This window comes from Lampetra planeri, unplaced genomic scaffold (genome assembly GCF_965212315.1).
Source record: "Lampetra planeri unplaced genomic scaffold, kcLamPlan1.2.h2 scaffold_2090, whole genome shotgun sequence".
NCBI lineage: Eukaryota > Metazoa > Chordata > Hyperoartia > Petromyzontiformes > Petromyzontidae > Lampetra > Lampetra planeri.
The window spans coordinates 1-20,487 of NW_027614851.1; the positions used below are offsets into that span (position 1 = coordinate 1).

A 20,487-nucleotide genomic window follows, 5' to 3' on the forward strand; every position below is an offset into this window, starting at 1 on the left:
CCACTCACCCGCCCACCCACTCACCCACCCACCCACCCACTCACCCACTCACTCACTCACCCACTCACTCACTCACCCACTCACTCACTCACCCACCCACCCACCCACCCACTCACTCACCCACACTGTCACCCACCCACTCACCCACTCACCCACACTGTCACCCACTCACTCACTCACCCACTCACTCACCCACTCACTCACCCACCCACTCACCCACCCACTCACTCACCCACACTATCACCCACCCACTCACCCACACTGTCACCCACTCACTCACTCACCCACTCACTCACTCACTCACTCGATAACCCACCCACACTGTGCGGGAGGGGTAGACGTGGGGGAGGGGTGGACGTGGTGGAGGGGTGGACGTGGTGGAGGGGTGGACGCGGGGGAGGGGTGGACGCGGGGGAGGGGTGTACGCGGGGGAGGGGTGGACGCGGGGGAAGGGTGGACGCGGGGGGAGGGGGTGTACGTGGTGGAGGGGTGGACGCGGGGGAGGGGTGGACGCGGGGGAGGGGTGGACGCGGGAGAGGGGTGGACGCGGGGGCGGGGTGGACGCGGGGGGCGGGGTGGACGTGGGGGAGGGGTGGACGTGGGGGAGGGGTGGACGCGAGGGAGGGGTGGACGTGGGGGGCAGGGTGGACGTGAGTGGTGGACCTTGCGCAGCGTGTCCAGGTCCATGGGCGCCACGATCACCTTGTAGTAGTCGGGGATGAACTTCTTGTTCACCGGGTGGTGGAACGGCCACGACTGGGGGTGGACAATGTGGAGGTGGTGGTGGTGGTAGAGGTGGTGGTGGAGGTGGTGGAGATGGTGGAGGTGGTGGTGGTGGTGGAGGTGGTGGTGGAGGAGGAGGTGGAGGAGGTGATGGTGGTGGTGGAGGAGGTGACGGTGGTGGTGAAGGTGGTGGAGGTGGTCGTGGAGGTGGTGGTGGTGGAGGTGATGGTGGTGGAGGTAGAGATGGTGGTGGAGGTGGTGGTGGAGGTGGTGGTGGAGGTGGTGGAGGTGGTGGTGGAGGTGGTGATGGAGGTGGTGGTGGTGGAGGTGATGGTGGTGGAGGTGGTGATGGTGGTGGAGATGGTGGTGGTGGAGGTGTTGGAGGTGGTGGTGGTGGAGGTAGTGGGGGTGGAGGTGGTGGTGGAGGTGGTGGTGGTGGTGGAGGTGGTGGTGGTGGTGGTGGAGGTGGTGGTGGTGGAGGTGGTGGTGGAGGTGGTAGAGATGGTGGTGGAGGTGGTGGTGGAGGTGGTGGTGGAGGTGGTGGTGGAGGTGGTGGTGGTGATGGAGGTGGTGGTGGTGGTGGAGGTGATGGTGGTGGAGGTGGTGATGGTGGTGGAGGTGGAGGTGTTGGAGGTGGTGGTGGTGGAGGTAGTGGGGGTGGAGGTGGTGGTGGAGGTGGTGGTGGTGGAGGCGGTGGAGGTGGTGGTGGTGGTGGAGGTGGTGGTGGTGGAGGTGGTGGTGGAGGTGGTGGTGGAGGTGGTGGTGGTGGTGGAGGTGGTGGAGGTGGTGATGGTGGTGGAGGTGGAGGTGTTGGAGGTGGTGGTGGTGGAGGTAGTGGGGGTGGAGGTGGTGGTGGAGGTGGTGGTGGTGGAGGCGGTGGAGGTGGTGGTGGTGGTGGAGGTGGTGGTGGTGGAGGTGGTGGTGGAGGTGGTGGTGGAGGTGGTGGTGGTGGTGGAGGTGGTGGAGGTGGTGGTTGTGGTGGAGGTGGTGGAGGTGGTGGAGGTGGTGGAGATGGTGGTGATGGTGGAGGAGGTGATGGTGGTGGTGGAGGAGGTGGTGGTGGAGGTGGTGGTGGAGGTGGTGGTGGTGGTGGTGATGGTGGTGGTGGAGGTGGTGATGGTGGTGGAGGAGGTGGTGGTGGAGGTGGTGGTGGTGGTGGAGATGGTGATGGTGGTGGAGGAGGTGGTGGTGGTGGAGATGGTGGTGGAGGTGGTGGTGAAGGAGATGGAGAGAGATAGGCATACACACATTCAATAGAGACCTCCCTGCTTACACCATCTCTATCTCCTCCACCTCCCCCACCTCATCCTCCCCCTCCTCCTCCACCCTCCTCCTCCTCCACCTCCTCCTCCACCTCCTCCACCTCCTCCACCTCCTCCTCCCCCCACCACCACCACCACCTCCACCTCCACCACCACCTCCACCACCACCTCCCCCTCCTCCACCTCCTCCTCCACCTCCTCCTCCACCTCCTCCTCCACCCCCTCCTCCTCCACCTCCTCCTCCTCCCCCTCCTCCTCCTCCTCCACCTCCCCAACCTTCCCCTACCCCACGACCTCCCCCCCTCCCCCCCACCTCCCCCCCCCACGACCCCCACCTCAGGCACGGCCATCATCTTCTGCGTGACGATGTTGTCCAGGATGAATGAGAAAGCCACTTGGTCGTCGTCATCCAGCAGCGGGTTGATGGCCTTCTCCAGACGGGCAAGACGGTCCTCTTTCTACACACAGTACATACAGTACACACAGTACACATACAGTACACATACAGTACACACAGTGCACATACAGTACACACAGTACACAGATTACACACACAGTACACACAGTACACACAGTACACACACAGTACACACACACACAGTACACACACACACAGTACACACACACAGTACACACACACACACAGTACACACACACAGTACACACACACACACAGTACACACACACACACAGTACACACACACACACAGTACACACACACACAGTACACACACACCGTACACACACTGAGTGGTGGTGGAGCTGAGTGGTGGTGGAGCTGATGGTGGTGGAGCTGATGGTGGAGCTGAGTGGTGGAGCTGAGTGGTGGTGGAGCTGAGTGGTGGTGGAGCTGAGTGGTGGTGGAGCTGATGGTGGAGCTGAGTGGTGGTGGAGCTGAGTGGTGGTGGAGCTGATGGTGGAGCTGAGTGGAGGTGGAGCTGAGTGGAGGTGGAGCTGATCGGTGGTGGAGCTGATGGTGGAGCTGAGTGGTGGTGGAGCTGAGTGGTGGTGGAGCTGATGGTGGAGCTGAGTGGTGGTGGAGCTGATGGTGGAGCTGAGTGGTGGTGGAGCTGAGTGGTGGTGGAGCTGAGTGGTGGTGGAGCTGAGTGGAAGTGGAGCTGATGGTGGAGCTGAGTGGTGGTGGAGCTGAGTGATGGTGGAGCTGAGTGGTGGTGGAGCTGAGTGGAGGTGGAGCTGAGTGGTGGTGGAGCTGAGTGGTGGTGGAGCTGAGTGGTGGTGGAGCTGAGTGGAGGTGGAGCTGAGCGGTGGTGGAGCTGAGCGGTGGTGGAGCTGAGTGGTGGTGGAGCTGAGTGGAGGTGGAGCTGAGTGGAGGTGGAGCTGAGTGGTGGTGGAGCTGAGTGATGGTGGAGCTGAGTGGTGGTGGAGCTGAGTGGTGGTGGAGCTGAGTGGTGGTGGAGCTGATGGTGGAGCTGAGAGATGGTGGAGCTGAGTGGTGGTGGAGCTGAGAGATGGTGGAGCTGATGGTGGTGGAGCTCACCTCTCTAAACCTCTGGTCACAGAGATCCAACATGGACTGGGCCGTCTGTGTCAGGGGATGCTTTGCACCTGAGGACAGAGACACACGGAGACACAGAGACACAGTGAGACACAGACACAGAGAGAGACACAGACACAGAGAGAGACACAGAGACACGGAGAGACACAGACACAGTGAGACACAGAGAGAGACAGAGAGACACAGAGACACAGTGAGACACAATGAGACACAGACACAGAGAGAGACACAAACACAGAGAGAGACACAGAGACACGGAGAGACACAGAGACACAGAGAGAGACACGGAGACACAGAGCGACAGTGAGACACAGACACAGAGAGAGACACACACAGAGACACACGGAGACACAGAGACACAGTGAGACACAGACACAGAGACACAGAGACACACAGACACGGAGACACAGTGAGACACAGTGAGACACAGACACAGAGAGAGACACAGACACAGAGAGAGACACAGAGACACGGAGAGACACGGAGAGACACAGAGACACGGAGACACAGAGAGAGACACGGAGACAGTGAGACACAGTGAGACACAGACACAGAGAAAGAGACACAGAGAGAGACACACAGAGAGACACATAGAGAGACACAGGGACATACACAAAGACACAGAGACGCAGAGAGGCATACAGACACAGAGACACACAGAGACACGAAGACACAGAGAAAGCTAGTCAAGGAGGTCAAGATGCCCAGGCTAGTCAAGGTTGCCCAGGCTAGTCAAGGAGGTCAAGGTTGCCCAGGCTAGTCAAGGGTGCCCAGGCTAGTCAAGGTTGCCCAGGCTAGTCAAGGAGGTCAAGGTTGCCCAGGCTAGTCAAGGTTGCCCAGGCTAGTCAAGGAGGTCAAGGTTGCCCAGGCTAGTCAAGGTTGCCCAGGCTAGTCAAGGTTGCCCAGGCTAGTCAAGGTTGCCCAGGCTAGTCAAGGTTGTCCAGGCTAGTCAAGGCTGCCCAGGCTAGTCAAGGTTGCCCAGGCTAGTCAAGGAGGTCAAGGTTGCCCAGGCTAGTCAAGGTTGCCCAGGCTAGTCAAGGTGCCCAGGCTAGTCAAGGTGCCCAGGCTAGTCAAGGAGGTCAAGGTGCCCAGGCTAGTCAAGGAGGTCAAGGTGCCCAGGCTAGTCAAGGAGGTCAAGGTGCCCAGGCTAGTCAAGGAGGTCAAGGTTGCCCAGGCTAGTCAAGGAGGTCAAGGTTGCCCAGGCTAGTCAAGGTTGCCCAGGCTAGTCAAAGAGGTCAAGGTGCCCAGGCTAGTCAAGGAGGTCAAGGTTGCCCAGGCTAGTCAAAGAGGTCAAGGTGCCCAGGCTAGTCAAGGAGGTCAAGATTGCCCAGGCTAGTCAAGGAGGTCAAGGTGCCCAGGCTAGTCAAGGAGGTCAAGGTTGCCCAGGCTAGTCAAGGAGGTCAAGGTTGCCCAGGCTGCCGCCCCCCCGCACCGTTGTAGGTGGCGCTGTTCTTGACGATGACCTCCACGTGCTCACGGAACTCGTCGCGCGAGTGGTAGGCCCGGCCCCGCAGATGCTCCCGCATGCTCTGCAGGTCCATGGGGCGCGTCACCACGCGGTAGTAATCCTTCACCTGCTTGGCGCTCACCGCCGCGTGGAACGGGTACGTCTGCACGGGGAGGGGGGGGTGACGGGGGTCGGGCGGTGCGGCGTCACGAGGTGTCGGATGTCACCCGCGCGGACGAATGAGCCCCATCCACACGTCCACCCACTCACCCACTCACTCACACATCCACCCACCCACTCACCCACACACTCACTCACCCACCCACCCACACACTCACTCACTCACCCACCCACCCACACACTCACCCACCCACTCACTCACCCACTCACTCACTCATCCACTCACTCACTCACCCACCCACACACACACTCACTCACTCACCCACCCACCCACACACTCACCCACTCACTCACTCACCCACTCACCCACCCACCCACTCACCCACTCACCCACCCACCCACTCACCCACTCACCCACCCACTCACTCACCCATCCACTCACTCACCTACCCACTCACCCAGCCACTCACCCACCCACTCACCCACCCATACATCCACTCACCCACCCACTCAATCACCCACCCATACATCCACTCACCCACCCACCCTCCCACAAATCCACCCACCCACCCTCCCACACGTACACCCACCCACACGTCCACTCACCCACCCATCCACTCACTCACCCAAACACCCACCCACTCACCCACTCACTCACCCACCCACTCACCCACCCACTCACCCACCCATCCACTCACTCACCCAAACACCCACCCACTCACCCACTCACTCACCCACCAACTCACCCACCCACTCACCCACCCATCCACTCACTCACCCACTCACTCACCCACCCACTCACACACTCACCCACTCACTCACCCACTCACCCACCCACCCACTCACTTACCCACTCACTCACCCACCCACACGTCCACCCACTCACTCACCCACTCACCCACCCACTCACCCACCCATCCACTCACTCACCCATCCACTCACTCACCCAGCTCACTCACCCACTCACTCACCCACTCACTCACCCACCCACACGTCCGCCCACTCACTCACCCACTCACTCACATGTCCACCCACCCACTCACACGTCCACCCTCCCACACGTCCACCCACCCACACGTCCACCCACCCACACGTCCACCCACCCACCCACACGTCCACCCACCCACCCACACGTCCACCCACCCACCCACACGTCCACCCACCCACCCACCCACTCACTCACCCACCCACCCCACTCACCCACCCACCCACTCACTCACTCACCCACCCACGCACCCACCCACCCACGCACCCACCCACACGTCCACCCACCCACACGTCCACCTACAAGTCCACCCACACGTCCACCCACACGTCCACCCACACGTCCACCCTCAAGTCCACCCTCACGTCCACCCACACCCACGTTGGGCAGGTCTCGCAGGTCGTTGAGGATGCCCTCCAGCACGGTGGAGAGCGTCACCACGGGGTCCGTGCGGCGCCGGTGGATCGACTTGTTGGGCCGCTGCTCACCCCACACACACACAGACACACAGTGTAGTGTATAGTGTAGTGTATAGTGTAGTGTATAGTAGTGTAGTGTATAGTGTAGTGTATAGTGTAGTATATAGTGTAGTGTAGTGTGTAGTGTATAGTGTAGTGTAAAGTGTAGTGGTGTATAGTGTAGTGTATAGTGTATAGTGTAGTGTATAGTGTAGTGTGTATAGTGTAGTGTGTATAGTGTAGTGTGTAGTGTAGTGTGTAGTGTAGCGTATAGTGTAGTGTATAGTGTAGTGTATAGTGTAGTGTAGTGTGTAGTGTATAGTGTAGTGTAGTGTATAGTGTATAGTAGTGTATAGTGTAGTGTGTAGTGTATAGTGTAGTGTATAGTGTAGTGTAGTGTGTAGTGTATAGTGTAGTGTATAGTGTAGTGTGTAGTGTATAGTAGTGTATAGTGTAGTGTATAGTGTAGTGTATAGTGTAGTGTAGTATGTAGTGTAGTGTAAAGTGTAGTGTAGTGTGTAGTGTATAGTGTAGTGTATAGTGTAGTGTATAGTGTAGTGTATAGTGTAGTGTAGTGTATAGTGTAGTGTATAGTGTAGTGAATAGTGTAGTGTATAGTGTAGTGTAGTGTGTAGTGTAGTGTATAGTGTAGTGTATAGTGTAGTGTATTGTAGTGTATAGTGTAGTGTGTAGTGTAGTGTATAGTGTAGTGTAGTGTGTAGTGTATAGTGTAGTGTATAGTGTAGTGTGTAGTGTATAGTGTAGTGTATAGTGTAGTGTATAGTGTAGTGTATAGTGTAGTGTATAGTGTAGTGAATAGTGTAGTGTGTAGTGTAGTGTGTAGTGTATAGTAGTGTAGTGTATAGTGTAGTGTATAGTGTAGTGTGTAGTGTAGTGTATAGTGTAGTGTATCGTGTAGTGTATAGTGTATAGTGTAGTGTATAGTGTATAGTGTAGTGTATAGTGTAGTGTATAGTGTAGTGTATAGTGTAGTGTATAGTGTAGTGTATAGTGTATAGTATAGTGTAGTGTATAGTGTAGTGTATAGTGTAGTGTATAGTGTAGTGTGTAGTGTAGTGTATAGTGTATAGTATAGTGTAGTGTATAGTGTAGTGTATAGTGTGGTGTATAGTGTAGTGTGTAGAGGTGACGCACGTTGAGGTAGTCGCAGTGCAAGGTGGACGGAGTTCGTTTCTTCTTCTTCTGCGGCGCCGGCGGCTTCGGGAACTTGAGCACCAGCGAGAGACGGCGTACCTCATCCGCACTGACACACAGACACAGTCAAAGGTCCCCCGTGTAGCCTCAACAGACTGTTGGGGCAAGTGCTGTTAGCGAGTAGCACCTACACAGACAAAGATCCCCCGTGTAGCCTCAACAAACTGTTGGGGCAAGTGCTGTTAGCGAGTAGAACCTACACAGACAAAGATCCCCCGTGTAGCCTCAACAGACTGGTGGGGCAAGTGTTGTTAGCGAGTAGCACCTACACAGACAAAGATCCCCCGTGTAGCCTCAACAGACTGTCGGGGCAAGTGCTGTTAGCGAGTAGCACCTACACAGACAAAGATCCCCCGTGTAGCCTCAACAGACTGTAGGGGCAAGTGCTGTTAGCGAGCACCTGTGAAGGCCGGAACGGCACACGAGGGGGTGGGTGGCCAGCACCACGCCCGACCGCCTTTGTCTCCCCAGCGGCGATGTTTACACATCGCACCAGGTACTCATTTGAGGCTGAGTCGACCTAGGAGAGATCCAGGACCGGTTCAGATAATCGTCACCGGTGTTTGCCGTGAGTGGGAATCGAACTCGGGTCACCGGGTTCGTAGCGCAGCGTAGCGCTAACCGCTACACTATCACTCCCCACACATGCAGACACACACACACAGACACACACACAGACACACAACAACAACAACCGCCATTCGCCACTAAGTGGCCGTGACATCACCACGACGCTTGTGCCAGGCCATGTGCACCTTGAGGCTATCACGTGAAGTGTCGAACGCCCGCTGGCAGGAGGTCACGGGGCAGACCCAGCAGGTGCCACGGGTCGACTGACTCAGATGACCGAGACGACTGGCTGATGCACCACCTGTGCCCCCTACTGTGCCAACTTGCTGTGTTTTAGCCACCCGGCGCTCCGCTCGATGTTGTGAGCGTCGCTCCTCCGCCCTCCGTTGTTGTTGGAGGGCGACTGCCTCCAACTGCCCAGTAGCGTCCTTCACGAGCCTCCTCCACTGAGGCTGATCTTGACACCGCTGGTACCAGTCATCGGCAAGTCCACTCAACTCCACGTCCTCCTGTACCATATCACTCCATCTCTTCTCTAGCCCGTGCCGCGCCCATTTAGCCCCCTCTATCCGGCCGAACAAAAGCTGTTTAGGCATGCGGTAGCTGAGCATGTGGGCTACATGACCCAGCCAACGCAGCCTTGCCTGCCGGAGGAGCTCACTGATGGGACTTTGCCCAGATCTTTCGAGGATTTGTGAGCTCCTCACACAATCCAGCCTGGTTAAACCCAGGATGGATCGTAGGCAGGCCAGCCGAAATGTTTCCAACCGGCGAAGATGCTCCATTAGGGGGGGTCCACGTTTCGCAAGCGTAGAGAAGGGAGGGAATGACCGTGGCCGAGAAGACCTGAAGCTTCAGGCGGAGCGACAGACCGGGTAGCTTCCACACAGCGTTACGCAACCGATGAAAAGATATTGCCGCTCGACTGATTCGGAGTGAGACCTCTGCTGTTAAACCGGAGCCGGTCATAAGCACACTACCCAGGTATGGGAAACTCTCCACTCTCTCCACTACTGCCCCATCACCGATTGGGAGTTGTGGGGGTGGAGTGTCCGATGGTACAAAATACCGAGGCAGGTGCTTAGTTTTGGCGGGGCTGATGGTAAGGCCCCACCTCTTACACAGACACGCACACAGACACACACACACCTCTCCCCCCACGTTCCCCCCTCGTGCCCCCCCTTTTCCTCCCCACCCCCCCCCCCCCCCCCCGGTGTGTGTTTGTCTGCGTGTCTGTGTGTCAGTGTGTCAGTGTGTCTGTGTGTAAGTGTGCTACAGCAGAGGTGTAGGGAATTCCAAAAAGACCTACATCTCTGCTTTATTGACCTGGTCAAGGCCTATGATACCATCAGTAGGACTGGGCTCTGGGTTGTTCTTCGTGCTTTCAGAGTCCCTGACCCTCTGCTCACGATCATTAAGGACCTTCATGATGGTGAGCGGGCCCGGGTAAAACTACGTGGCCGGGAGTCGGAGCCTTTCCCTGTACACCTTGGGGTGCGACAGGGATGTCCTCTGGCTCCCACATTATTTAACATCTATTTCGACTGCGTAGTTCGTGAAGCCTTCAATAGCTGTACCGGGGGAATTACCATTTGGTACAGATATAATGGGAGGCTGATCGACGCCCGGGTGCGATCAAGGGATGGCTCCCTATTGGTCAACCACGTTATGTATGCCGATGATTTGGTAATAGCTGCTCATTCAGAAGAGGAGTTGGAGACGCTGCTGCTGAGACTGGAGCGTGCTACTAAGAGGTGGGGCCTTACCATCAGCCCCACCAAAACTAAGCACCTGCCTGGGTATTTTGTACCATCGGGCACTCCACCCCAACAACTCCCAATCGGTGATGGGGCAGTTGTGGAGAGAGTGGAGAGTTTCCCATACCTGGGCAGTGTGCTTATGACCGGCTCCAGTTTATCAGCAGAGGTCTCACTCCGAATCAGTCGAGCGGCAATATCTTTTCATCGGTTGCGTAACGCTGTGTGGAAGCTACCTGGTCTGTCGCTCCGCACGAAGCTTCAGGTCTTCTCGGCCACGGTCATTCCCTTCCTTCTCTACGCTTGCGAAACGTGGACCCCCCTAGTGGAGCATCTTCGCCGGTTGGAAACATTTAGGCTGGCCTGCCAACGATCCATCCTGGGTTTAACCAGGCTGGATTGTGTGAGGAGCTCACAAGTCCTTGAAAGATCTGGGCAAAGACCCATCAGTGAGCTCCTCCGGCAGGCAAGGCTGCGTTGGCTGGGTCATGTAGCCCGCATGCCCAGCCACCGCATGCCTAAACAGCTTTTGTTCGGCCGGATCGAGGGGGCTAAACGGGCGCGGCACGGGCTAGAGAAGAGATGGAGTGATGTGGTACAGGAGGACGTGGAGCTGAGTGGACTTGCCGATGACTGGTACCAGCGGTGTCAAGATCGGCCTCAGTGGAGGAGGCTCGTGAAGGACGCTACTGGGCAGTTGGAGGCAGTCGCCCTCCAACAACAACGGAGGGCGGAGGAGCGACGCTCACAACAACGAGCGGAGCGCCGGGTGGCTAAAGCACAGCAAGTTGGCACAGTAGGGGGCACAGGTGGTGCATCAGCCAGTCATCTCGGTCATCTCGGTCAGTCGACCCGTGGCACCTGGGTCTGCCCCGTGACCTCCTGCCAGCGGGCGTTCGACACTTCACGTGGCCTCAGGGTGCACATGGCCTGGCACAAGCGTCGTGGTGACGTCACCGCCACTTAGTGGCGAATGGCGGTTGTTGTTGTTGTTGTTGTCTGCGTGCGTGTCTGCGTGTGTGTGTGTCTGTGTGCGTGTGTGTCTGTGTGTGTGTGTGCGTCTGTGTGTGCGTGTGTGCGTCTGTGTGTGTGTCTGTGTGTCTGTGTGTGTGTGTCTGTGTCTGTGCGTGCGCGTGCATGTGTGTGCGTCTGTGTGCGTGTGCGTGCGTCTGCGTGCGTGCGTGCACCTCTCGATGAGCTGCTTGCCCAGCACGATCTTGGTCCCCTCCACCTTGATGAGCTCCTCGTTGTCGTTGGCGATGACGGAGCGCTCCAGCTCCTCCTCCTGCTCCTCCGTCATGGCGACGGGGTTGGAGGGCGGCGCGTTCGTCTGGTAGTACAGGGGGCAGCACTTGTTCGTGCGCATGTGCCCGATGGCGCCGCACGCGCCGCACTTCAGCTGCCGGGGGGAGGGGGGGGGGAGGGAGGGGGGAGAGAGTTCAGAGTGAGTTGACCGCTTCAAGAAAGGGTGGGTGGGTGAGTGGGTGGGTGAGTGGGTGGGTGAGTGGGTGGGTTGGTTGGTTGGTTGGTGGGTGAGTGGGTGAGTGGGTGGGTGGGTGAGTGAGTGGGTGGGTGGGTGAGTGGGTGGGTGGGTGAGTGGGTCGGTGGGTGGGTGGGCGAGTGGGTGGATGAGCGGGTGAGTGAGTGAGCGGGTAGGTGAGTGGGTGAGTGAGTGGGTGGGTGGGTGGGTGAGTGAGTGGGTGGGTGGTGGGTGGGTGGGTGAGTGGGTGGATGGCTGAGTGAGTGGGTGAGTGGGTGGGTGGGTGAGTGAGTGGGTGAGTGGGTGGGTTGGTTGGTGGGTGAGTGGGTGGGTGAGTGGGTGGGTGGGTGGGTGAGTGGGTGGGTGGGTGGGTAAGTGGGTGGGTGAGTGAGTGGGTGAGTGGGTGGGTGGGTGGGTGGGTTGGTGGGTGGGTGAGTGGGTGGGTGGGTGAGTGAGTGGGTGGGTGAGTGGGTGGGTGAGTGGGTGGGTGGGTGGGTGAGTGGGTGAGTGGGTGGGTGAGTGGGTGGGTGGGTGAGTGGGTGGATGGGTGAGTGGGTGGGTGAGCGTGTGGGTTAGCGTGTGGGTGAGTGTGCGGGTGAGCGTGCGGGTGAGCGTGTGGGTGAGCGTGTGGGTGAGCGTGTGGGTGAGCGTGTGGGTGAGTGTGTGGGTGAGCGTGTGGGTGAGCCCGTCAGTGTGTGGGTGAGTGTGTGGGTGGGTGGGTGACTGTGTGTGTGGGTGAGTGTGTGGGTGAGCGTGTGGGTGAGCGTGTGGGTGAGCGTGTGGGTGAGCGTGTGGGTGAGCGTGTGGGTGAGCGTGTGAGCGTGTGTGTGAGCGTGTGGGTGAGCGTGTGGGTGAGTGTGTGGGTGAGTGTGTGGATGAGTGAGTGTGTGGGTGAGTATGTGGGTGAGCGTGTGGGTGAGTGTGTGGGTGAGTGAGTGTGTGGGTGAGTGAGTGTGTGGGTGAGTGTGTGGGTGAGTGAGTGTGTGGGTAAGTGTGTGGGTGAGTGTGTGGGTGGGTGACTGTGTGTGTGGGTGAGCGTGTGGGTGAGCGTGTGGGTGAGCGTGTGGGTGAGCGTGCGGGTGAGCGTGCGGGGTGAGCGTGCGGGTGAGCGTGTGGGTGAGCGTGTGGGTGAGCGTGTGGGTGAGCGTGTGGGTGAGTGAGCGTGTGGGTGAGCGTGTGGGTGAGTGTGTGAGCGTGTGGGTGAGTGTGTGGGTGAGCGTGTGGATGAGCGTGTGGGTGAGTGTGTGGGTGAGTGTGTGGCTGAGTGTGTGGGTGAGCGTGTGGGTGAGTGTGTGTGTGAGTGTGTGAGTGAGCGTGTGGGTGAGCGTGTGGGTGACCGTGTGGGTGAGCGGGGTGAGCGAGTGTGTGGGTGAGCGTGTGGGTGAGTGAGCGTGTGGGTGAGCGTGTGGGTGAGCGTGCGGGTGAGCGTGCGGGTGAGCGTGTGGGTGAGCGTGTGGGTGAGCGTGCGGGTGAGCGTGCGGGTGAGCGTGCGGGTGAGCGTGCGGGTGAGCGTGCGAGTGAGCGTGTGGGTGAGCGTGTGGGTGAGCGTGTGGGTGAGCGTGCGGGTGAGTGTGCGGGTGAGTGTGCGGGTGAGTGTGTGGGTGAGTGTGTGGGTGAGTGTGTGGGTGGGTGAGTGTGTGGGTGAGTGTGTGGGTGAGTGTGCGGGTGAGTGTGCGGGTGAGTGTGTGGGTGAGTGTGTGGGTGAGTGTGCGGGTGAGTGAGTGTGTGAGTGAGTGTGTGGGTGAGTGTGTACGTGAGTGTGTGTGTGAGTGTGTGGGTGAGTGAGTGTGTGAATGAGTGTGTGGGTGAGTGTGTGGGTGAGTGAGTGTGTGAGTGAGTGTGTGGGTGAGTGTGTGCGTGAGTGTGTGGGTGAGTGAGTGTGTGAGTGAGTGTGTGGGTGAGTGTGTGGGTGAGTGTGTGGGTGAGTGTGTGGGTGAGTGAGTGGGTGAGTGTGTGGGTGAGTGTGTGGGTGAGTGAGTGGGTGAGCGTGTGGGTGGGTGAGCGAGTGGGTGAGTGTGTGGGTGAGCGTGTGGGTGAGTGAGTGTGTGGGTGAGTGAGTGGGTGAGCGTGTGGGTGAGCGTGTGGGTGAGCGTGTGGGTGAGCGTGTGGGGTGAGCGAGTGGGTGAGTGTGTGGGTGAGCGTGTGGGTGAGTGAGTGTGTGGGTGAGTGAGTGGGTGAGCGTGTGGGTGAGTGTGTGGGTGAGCGTGTGGGTGAGTGAGTGGGTGAGTGAGTGAGTGGGTGAGTGTGAGGGTGAGCGTGTGGGTGAGCGTGTGGGTGAGCGTGTGGGTGAGTGTGTGGGTGAGCGAGTGGGTGAGTGGGTGGGTGAGCGTGTGGGTGAGTGAGTGTGTGGGTGAGCGTGTGGGTGAGCGAGCGGCTGGATGAGTGTGTGTGGGTGAGCGTGTGGGTGAGCATGTGGGTGAGCGTGTGGGTGAGCGTGTGGGTGAGTGTGTGGGTGAGCGTGTGGGTGAGTGTGTGGGTGAGCGTGTGGGTGAGCGTGTGGGTGAGCGTGTGGGTGAGCACGTTACCCTCACCTTGAGGTCCGGTCTCTCCTTCACCTTCTTTGGCTTCTTCTCAGGCGGGGCGCGCGTGCGCTCACGCTCCTGGTTACGCTTCAGCCTCCGCAGCTGCTCCTGTGGGGAGGAGACGCCGGGAGACACGGGGAGACACGGGGAGACACGGGGAGACACAGGGGAGACACGGGGAGTCATGGTGAGTCACGGAGAGACACGGGGAGACACGGGGAGACACAGGGGAGACACGGGGAGACACAGGGAGACACAGGGGAGACAGATACGGGGAGACGCGGGGAGACACGGAGAGACACGGGGAGACACGGGGAGACACGGAGAGACACGGGGAGACAGAGAGAGACACGGGGAGACAGAGAGAGACACGGCGAGACACGGGGAGACGCGGGGAGTCATGGTGAGTCACGGAGAGACACGGGGAGACAGAGAGAGACACGGGGAGATGCGGGGAGACACGGGGAGACAGAGAGACACGGGGAGATGCGGGGAGACACGGGGAGACAGAGAGAGACACGGGGAGAGACGGGGAGACAGAGAGAGACACAGGGAGACACGGGGAGACACGGGGAGACAGAGAGACACGGGGAGTCACGGGGAGACACGGGGAGACAGAGAGAGACAGAGAGAGACACGGGGAGACACGGGGAGTTATGGTGAGTCATGGTGAGTCACGGAGAGACACGGGGAGACAGAGGGAGAGACACGGGGAGATGCGGGGAGACACGGGGAGACAGAGAGAGACACGGAAAGTCAGAGAGAGACACGGGGAGACACGGGGAAACACGGGGAGATAGAGAGAGACACAGAGACAGAGACACACGGGGAGACACGGCGGGGGGGACACCGTGAGACACAGAGAGATACAGAGAGACAGTGAGACACAGAGACACAGAGAGACACAGAGAGACACAGAGAGACAGAGAGACACAGAGAGACACGGGGAGACAGTGAGACACAGAGAGACACGGGGAGACACAGAGAGACACAGAGAGACACAGAGAGACACAGAGAGACACAGTGAGACACAGAGAGACAGTGAGACACAGAGACACAGTGAGACACAGTGAGACACAGAGAGAGACACAGAGACACAGAGAGAGACAGAGAGACACAGTGAGACACAGAGACACAGAGAGAGACACAGAGAGACACAGAGAGACACAGAAATACACAGCGAGACACAGCGGGGAGACAGAGAGAGAGACACAGAGAGTCACAGAGACACAGAGAGACACAGAGAGAGACACGGCGGGGAGACACAGAGACACAGAGAGACACACAGAGACACAGAGAGAGACACAGAGAGACACAGAAAGACACAGTGAGACACAGAGACACAGAGACACACAGAGAGACACAGAGAGACACAGAGAGACACAGGGAGAAACACAGCGGGAAGACACAGAGAGACACAGAGAGACACACAGAGAGACACACAGTGAGAGACACAGAGAGACACAGGGAGAAACACAGCGGGGAGACACACAGAGACACAGAGAAAGACACAGAGAGACAGAGACACAGAGAGACACACAGAGACACAGAGAGACACACAGAGACACAGAGAGACACACAGAGACACAGAGAGACACACAGAGACACAGAGAGACACACAGAGACACAGAGAGACACACAGAGACACAGAGAGAGACAGAGACACAGAGAGAGACAGAGAGACACAGAGACACACAGTGAGAGACACAGCGGGGAGACACAGAGACACAGAGACACAGTGAGACACACAGAGACACACAGACACAGAGAGACACACAGAGACACAGAGAGAGACACAGAGACACACAGAGAGACACAGAGACACGGCGTGGAGACACACAGAGACACACAGAGACACGGTGAGACACAGCGGGGAGACACAGAGACACAGAGACACACAGTGAGAGACACACAGAGAGACACACAGCGTGGAGACACGGCGGGGAGACGCTACCTGGATCCTCCTGCGCTCCCTCCTCATCTCCTCCCTGTGCTGCTCGTCATAGAGCGCAAACTTCTTGCTGTGGGGGGGGCCATGGGGGGGGGCATGGGGGGGGGCCATGGGGGGGGCCATGGTGGGGGGGGGGTGGTTAGCTGAGGGCCACGCTGGTGGCTCCCGCGTGGAGGAGGAGGGTGCTGGTGATGACGGTGGTGGTGGTGACGATGACGGTGATGGTGGAGTTGGTGACGATGACGGTGATGGTGGTAGTGGTGGTGACGATGATGATGGTGGTGTTGGTGATGGTGGTGACTATGATGGTGGTGGTGTTGGTGACAGTGGTGGTGGTGGTGGGTGATGATGGTGGTAGTGGTGGTGACGATGACAGTGGTGGTTGATGATGGTGTTGTTGACAGTGGTGGTGGTGGTGACGATGATGATGGTGGTGTTGGTGACAGTGGTGGTGGTTGATGGTGGTGTTGTTGACAGTGGTGGTGGTGTTGGTGACGATGGTGGTGGGTGATGATGGTGGTGACGATGACGGTGGTGTTGGTTGATGATGGTGGTGTTGACAGTGGTAGTGGTTCATCTTCTTGGTTCTTTCGGTAAAGTCACGTAGAAGGGAAGTAATAAAATAATAAAAATAAAACATAATAAAATAAAATAATTCTCCCGACGTTTCGGCTACAACGCAAGCAGCCGTCTTCAGGTGAAGAATGAGACACTACCAAGCTAGGAGCTTATATATAAGCTGGGTTGGAGGTGGAAGAGCGCCTTAACAGAAAGAATGTGCATATGAAGAGGAATTTAGCATATTCATGGGAAATGCGTAGGAGGTGGGCGGGGGGGTTTCAAAGTCATATTATGCCCATGCATTATGCAGGATCAGCAGCACCAAGGGGGGGTGCAGGGAGTAGCATTAACAAAGGAAAGGAATGTTAATGATATGTAGCTGCAGTTACTAAACAACCACGTAGAAAACTAAAGTATAAACTACATAAAAAACTAAAGTATAAACTGCATAGCACCATCAGTATACTTACTATACTCTACAATAAGCTGAGTTACTAACAGCAAGTAATACATTACAATTCTACGTCGTAAAAATTATATAATATGCTTCCATCTAAACTTTATTCTCTTACATCACACGAGCATATACCGTACTATATACTGCCATAGATAAACCCAACATTACATTATATACTGTATTGCTATAAACCACCCTATACCTTATACATTTTAATATAACACTATGTATTATTCTACCCACCCTAATGTGTATCGAAATGGTTTATTACGTCCTTCCAATGATTGCTAAGCCAGAATCCATCTTCTCGGTTAAAATTGTCTCTGTGTTTGTATATGTGGATCGCCTCATGAACGAATCTCTCATGATAGCTAGATGGCTTGCAGAGAACCTCTGTCTTGGAGAAGTCAATGTCATGTGAGCCCACTGAGTTGTAACAGTGATCTGCCACGGCTGAGGTGTTTGTCCTACCCGTGTTTCAAGTCAAACACGGTAGGACAAACACCTCAGCCGTGGCAGATCACTGTTACAACTCAGTGGGCTCACATGACATTGACTTCTCCAAGACAGAGGTTCTCTGCAAGCCATCTGGCTATCATGAAAGATTCGTTCATGAGGCGATCCACATATACAAACACAGAGACAATTTTAACCGAGAAGATGGATTCTGGCTTAGCAATCATTGGAAGGACGTAATAAACCATTTCGATACACATTAGGGTGGGTAGAATAATACATAGTGTTATATTAAAATGTATAAGGTATAGGGTGGTTTATAGCAATACAGTATATAATGTAATGTTGGGTTTATCTATGGCAGTATATAGTACGGTATATGCTCGTGTGATGTAAGAGAATAAAGTTTAGATGGAAGCATATTATATAATTTTTACGACGTAGAATTGTAATGTATTACTTGCTGTTAGTAACTCAGCTTATTGTAGAGTATAGTAAGTATACTGATGGTGCTATGCAGTTTATACTTTAGTTTTTTATGTAGTTTATACTTTAGTTTTCTACGTGGTTGTTTAGTAACTGCAGCTACATATCATTAACATTCCTTTCCTTTGTTAATGCTACTCCCTGCACCCCCCCTTGGTGCTGCTGATCCTGCATAATGCATGGGCATAATATGACTTTGAAACCCCCCCGCCCACCTCCTACGCATTTCCCATGAATATGCTAAATTCCTCTTCATATGCACATTCTTTCTGTTAAGGCGCTCTTCCACCTCCAACCCAGCTTATATATAAGCTCCTAGCTTGGTAGTGTCTCATTCTTCACCTGAAGACGGCTGCTTGCGTTGTAGCCGAAACGTCGTGAGAATTATTTTATTTTATTATGTTTTATTTTTATTATTTTATTACTTCCCTTCTACGTGACTTTACCGAAAGAACCAAGAAGATGAATCCCTGCAGTCACGAAAGTGGTAGTGGTGTTGGTGACGATGGTGGTGGTGGGTGATGATGGTGGTGTTGACAGTGGTGGTGTTGGTGACGATGGTGTTGGTGACAGTGTTGACAGTGGTGGTGGTGTTGGTGACAGTGTTGACAGTGGTGGTGGTGACGGTGGTGGTGGTGGTGGTGACGATGATGGTGGTGGTGTTGGTGAAAGTGGTGGTGGTTGATGGTGGTGGTGGTGACAGTGGTGGTGGTGGTGTTGGTGACAGTGGTGGTGGTTGATGGTGGTGGTGGTGGTGACAGTGTTGGTGACAGTGGTGGTGGTTGATGGTGGTGTTGACAGTGGTGGTGACAGTGGCGGTGGTGGTGGTGTTGGTGACGATGACAGTGGTGGTGGTGATGATGGTGGTGTTGACAGTGGTGGTGGTGTAGTTGACAGTGGTGGTGTTGTTGGTGACAGTGGTGATGTTGGTTGATGATGACGGTGGTTGATGATGGTGGTGTTGACAGTGGTGGTAGTGGTGTTGGTGACAGTGTTGACAGTGGCGGTGGTGACAGTGGTGGTGGTTGACGATGGTGTTGGTGACGATGGTGGTGTTGGTGACGATGACAGTGGTGGTGGTGATGATGGTGGTGTTGGTGACGATGACAGTGGTGGTGGTGATGATGGTGGTGTTGGTGACGGTGCCGTTGCCGCCGTCGCGCTCACATGAAGTCGTCGTCCTTGGTGGAGCGGATGCGAGCGTAGGCGTCGATGACGGCTGCCTTGCGCACCGTCTCGCAGCGCACGTACTCCTTGCCTTCCTCGTCACGGAACGTGCGGTAGATCTTGAGGCGGCGCCCCGCCGCGCTGGAGCTCATCGACGCCACCGACGCCGCGTCGTCGTCACCGCCCGCGGTGCAGCTGCTGCTGCTGGTGCAGCTGGAGGCTGCCACCGACACCGCCCAGGCCAATGACTGCAACGGTCGGGGAGGGGGGGAGGGAGGGAGGGAGGGAGGGTCACGCGGTCGTGGGAGGGTCACGGGAGGGTCAACAGGGTCACGGGAAGGTTATGGGAGGGTCGTGGGAGGGTCGCGAGCCTCGCATCTCCTCCTCCTCCACCACCACCATCACCACCACCACCACCTCCATCACCTCCATCACCACCATCACCACCTCCTCCTCCACCACCACCTCCATCACCACCATCACCACCTCTATCACCACCATCACCACCACCTCCATCACCACCTCCACCACCACCTCCACCACCATCTCCTCCTCCACCACCACCACCACCTCCTCCTCCACCACCACCACCACATCCTCCACCACCTCCACCACCACCTCCTCCACCATCACCACCACCTCCCCCACCACCTTCCCCACCACCACCACCACCATCACCACCACCTCCTCCACCTCCTCCACCACCTCCACCACCTCCACCACCACCTCCACCACCACCTCCACCACTACCTCCCCCACCACCACCACCATCACCACCTCCTCCACCACCTCCACCACCACCTCCTCCACCGCCACCTCCATCACCGCCACCTCCATCACCGCCACCTCCATCACCACCACCTCCTCCACCTCCTCCACCACCACCTCCTCCATCACCTCCACCACCACCACCACCTCCATCACCACCACCACCTCCATCACCACCACCTCCTCCACCACCACCACCACACCTCCTCCACCATCACCACCTCCCCCACCACCCCCCGCCCCAACTCACGAGAGACGCGCCTCTCCCGCCCTCCGATGGCGCGGCCTCCCCCACCACCTCCTCCTCCCCCTCTGCCCGATCCTCCTCCACCACCTCCCTCATCGTCGCCTCCTCCTCCACCGTCATCGTCCCCCCGCGCCGCCCCCCCCGTGGCTCCCCCTGTGGCCCCCCCCGCCCCCGCGGCCCCCCCTCCCGCCGTGCCGCCCATCATCATCATGCGGTGCAGCTCGTGGCGCTCGTGCTCCTCCCGCTCGCGGCTCAGCTGCTGCAGCGAGTGCTTGCCCGCGCTGCTGCTGCTGCTGCTGCAGCATGGACTCCAGCGACTTGCCCATCTCCTCAAAGTCG

General features: G+C 57.2%; 1 protein-coding gene across 1 annotated transcript; it reads right to left on the reverse strand.

Moving 5' to 3' along the window:
- Positions 1 to 650: 650 nt before the first annotated feature.
- On the reverse strand, positions 651 to 20,268 carry LOC144740374 (transcription initiation factor TFIID subunit 1-like; the record flags this gene model as incomplete). Its single annotated transcript, XM_078623230.1, has 11 exons — positions 20,152 to 20,268; positions 19,134 to 19,381; positions 16,010 to 16,076; positions 14,065 to 14,163; positions 11,241 to 11,452; positions 7,667 to 7,775; positions 6,435 to 6,533; positions 4,934 to 5,111; positions 3,484 to 3,551; positions 2,321 to 2,443; positions 651 to 756 (listed from the first exon to the last, which is right to left on the reverse strand). Coding segments are annotated over exons 1-11 (1,426 nt in total), but the record flags the coding sequence as incomplete, so codon positions are not given.
- Between the last annotated feature and the right edge of the window lie 219 nt (positions 20,269 to 20,487).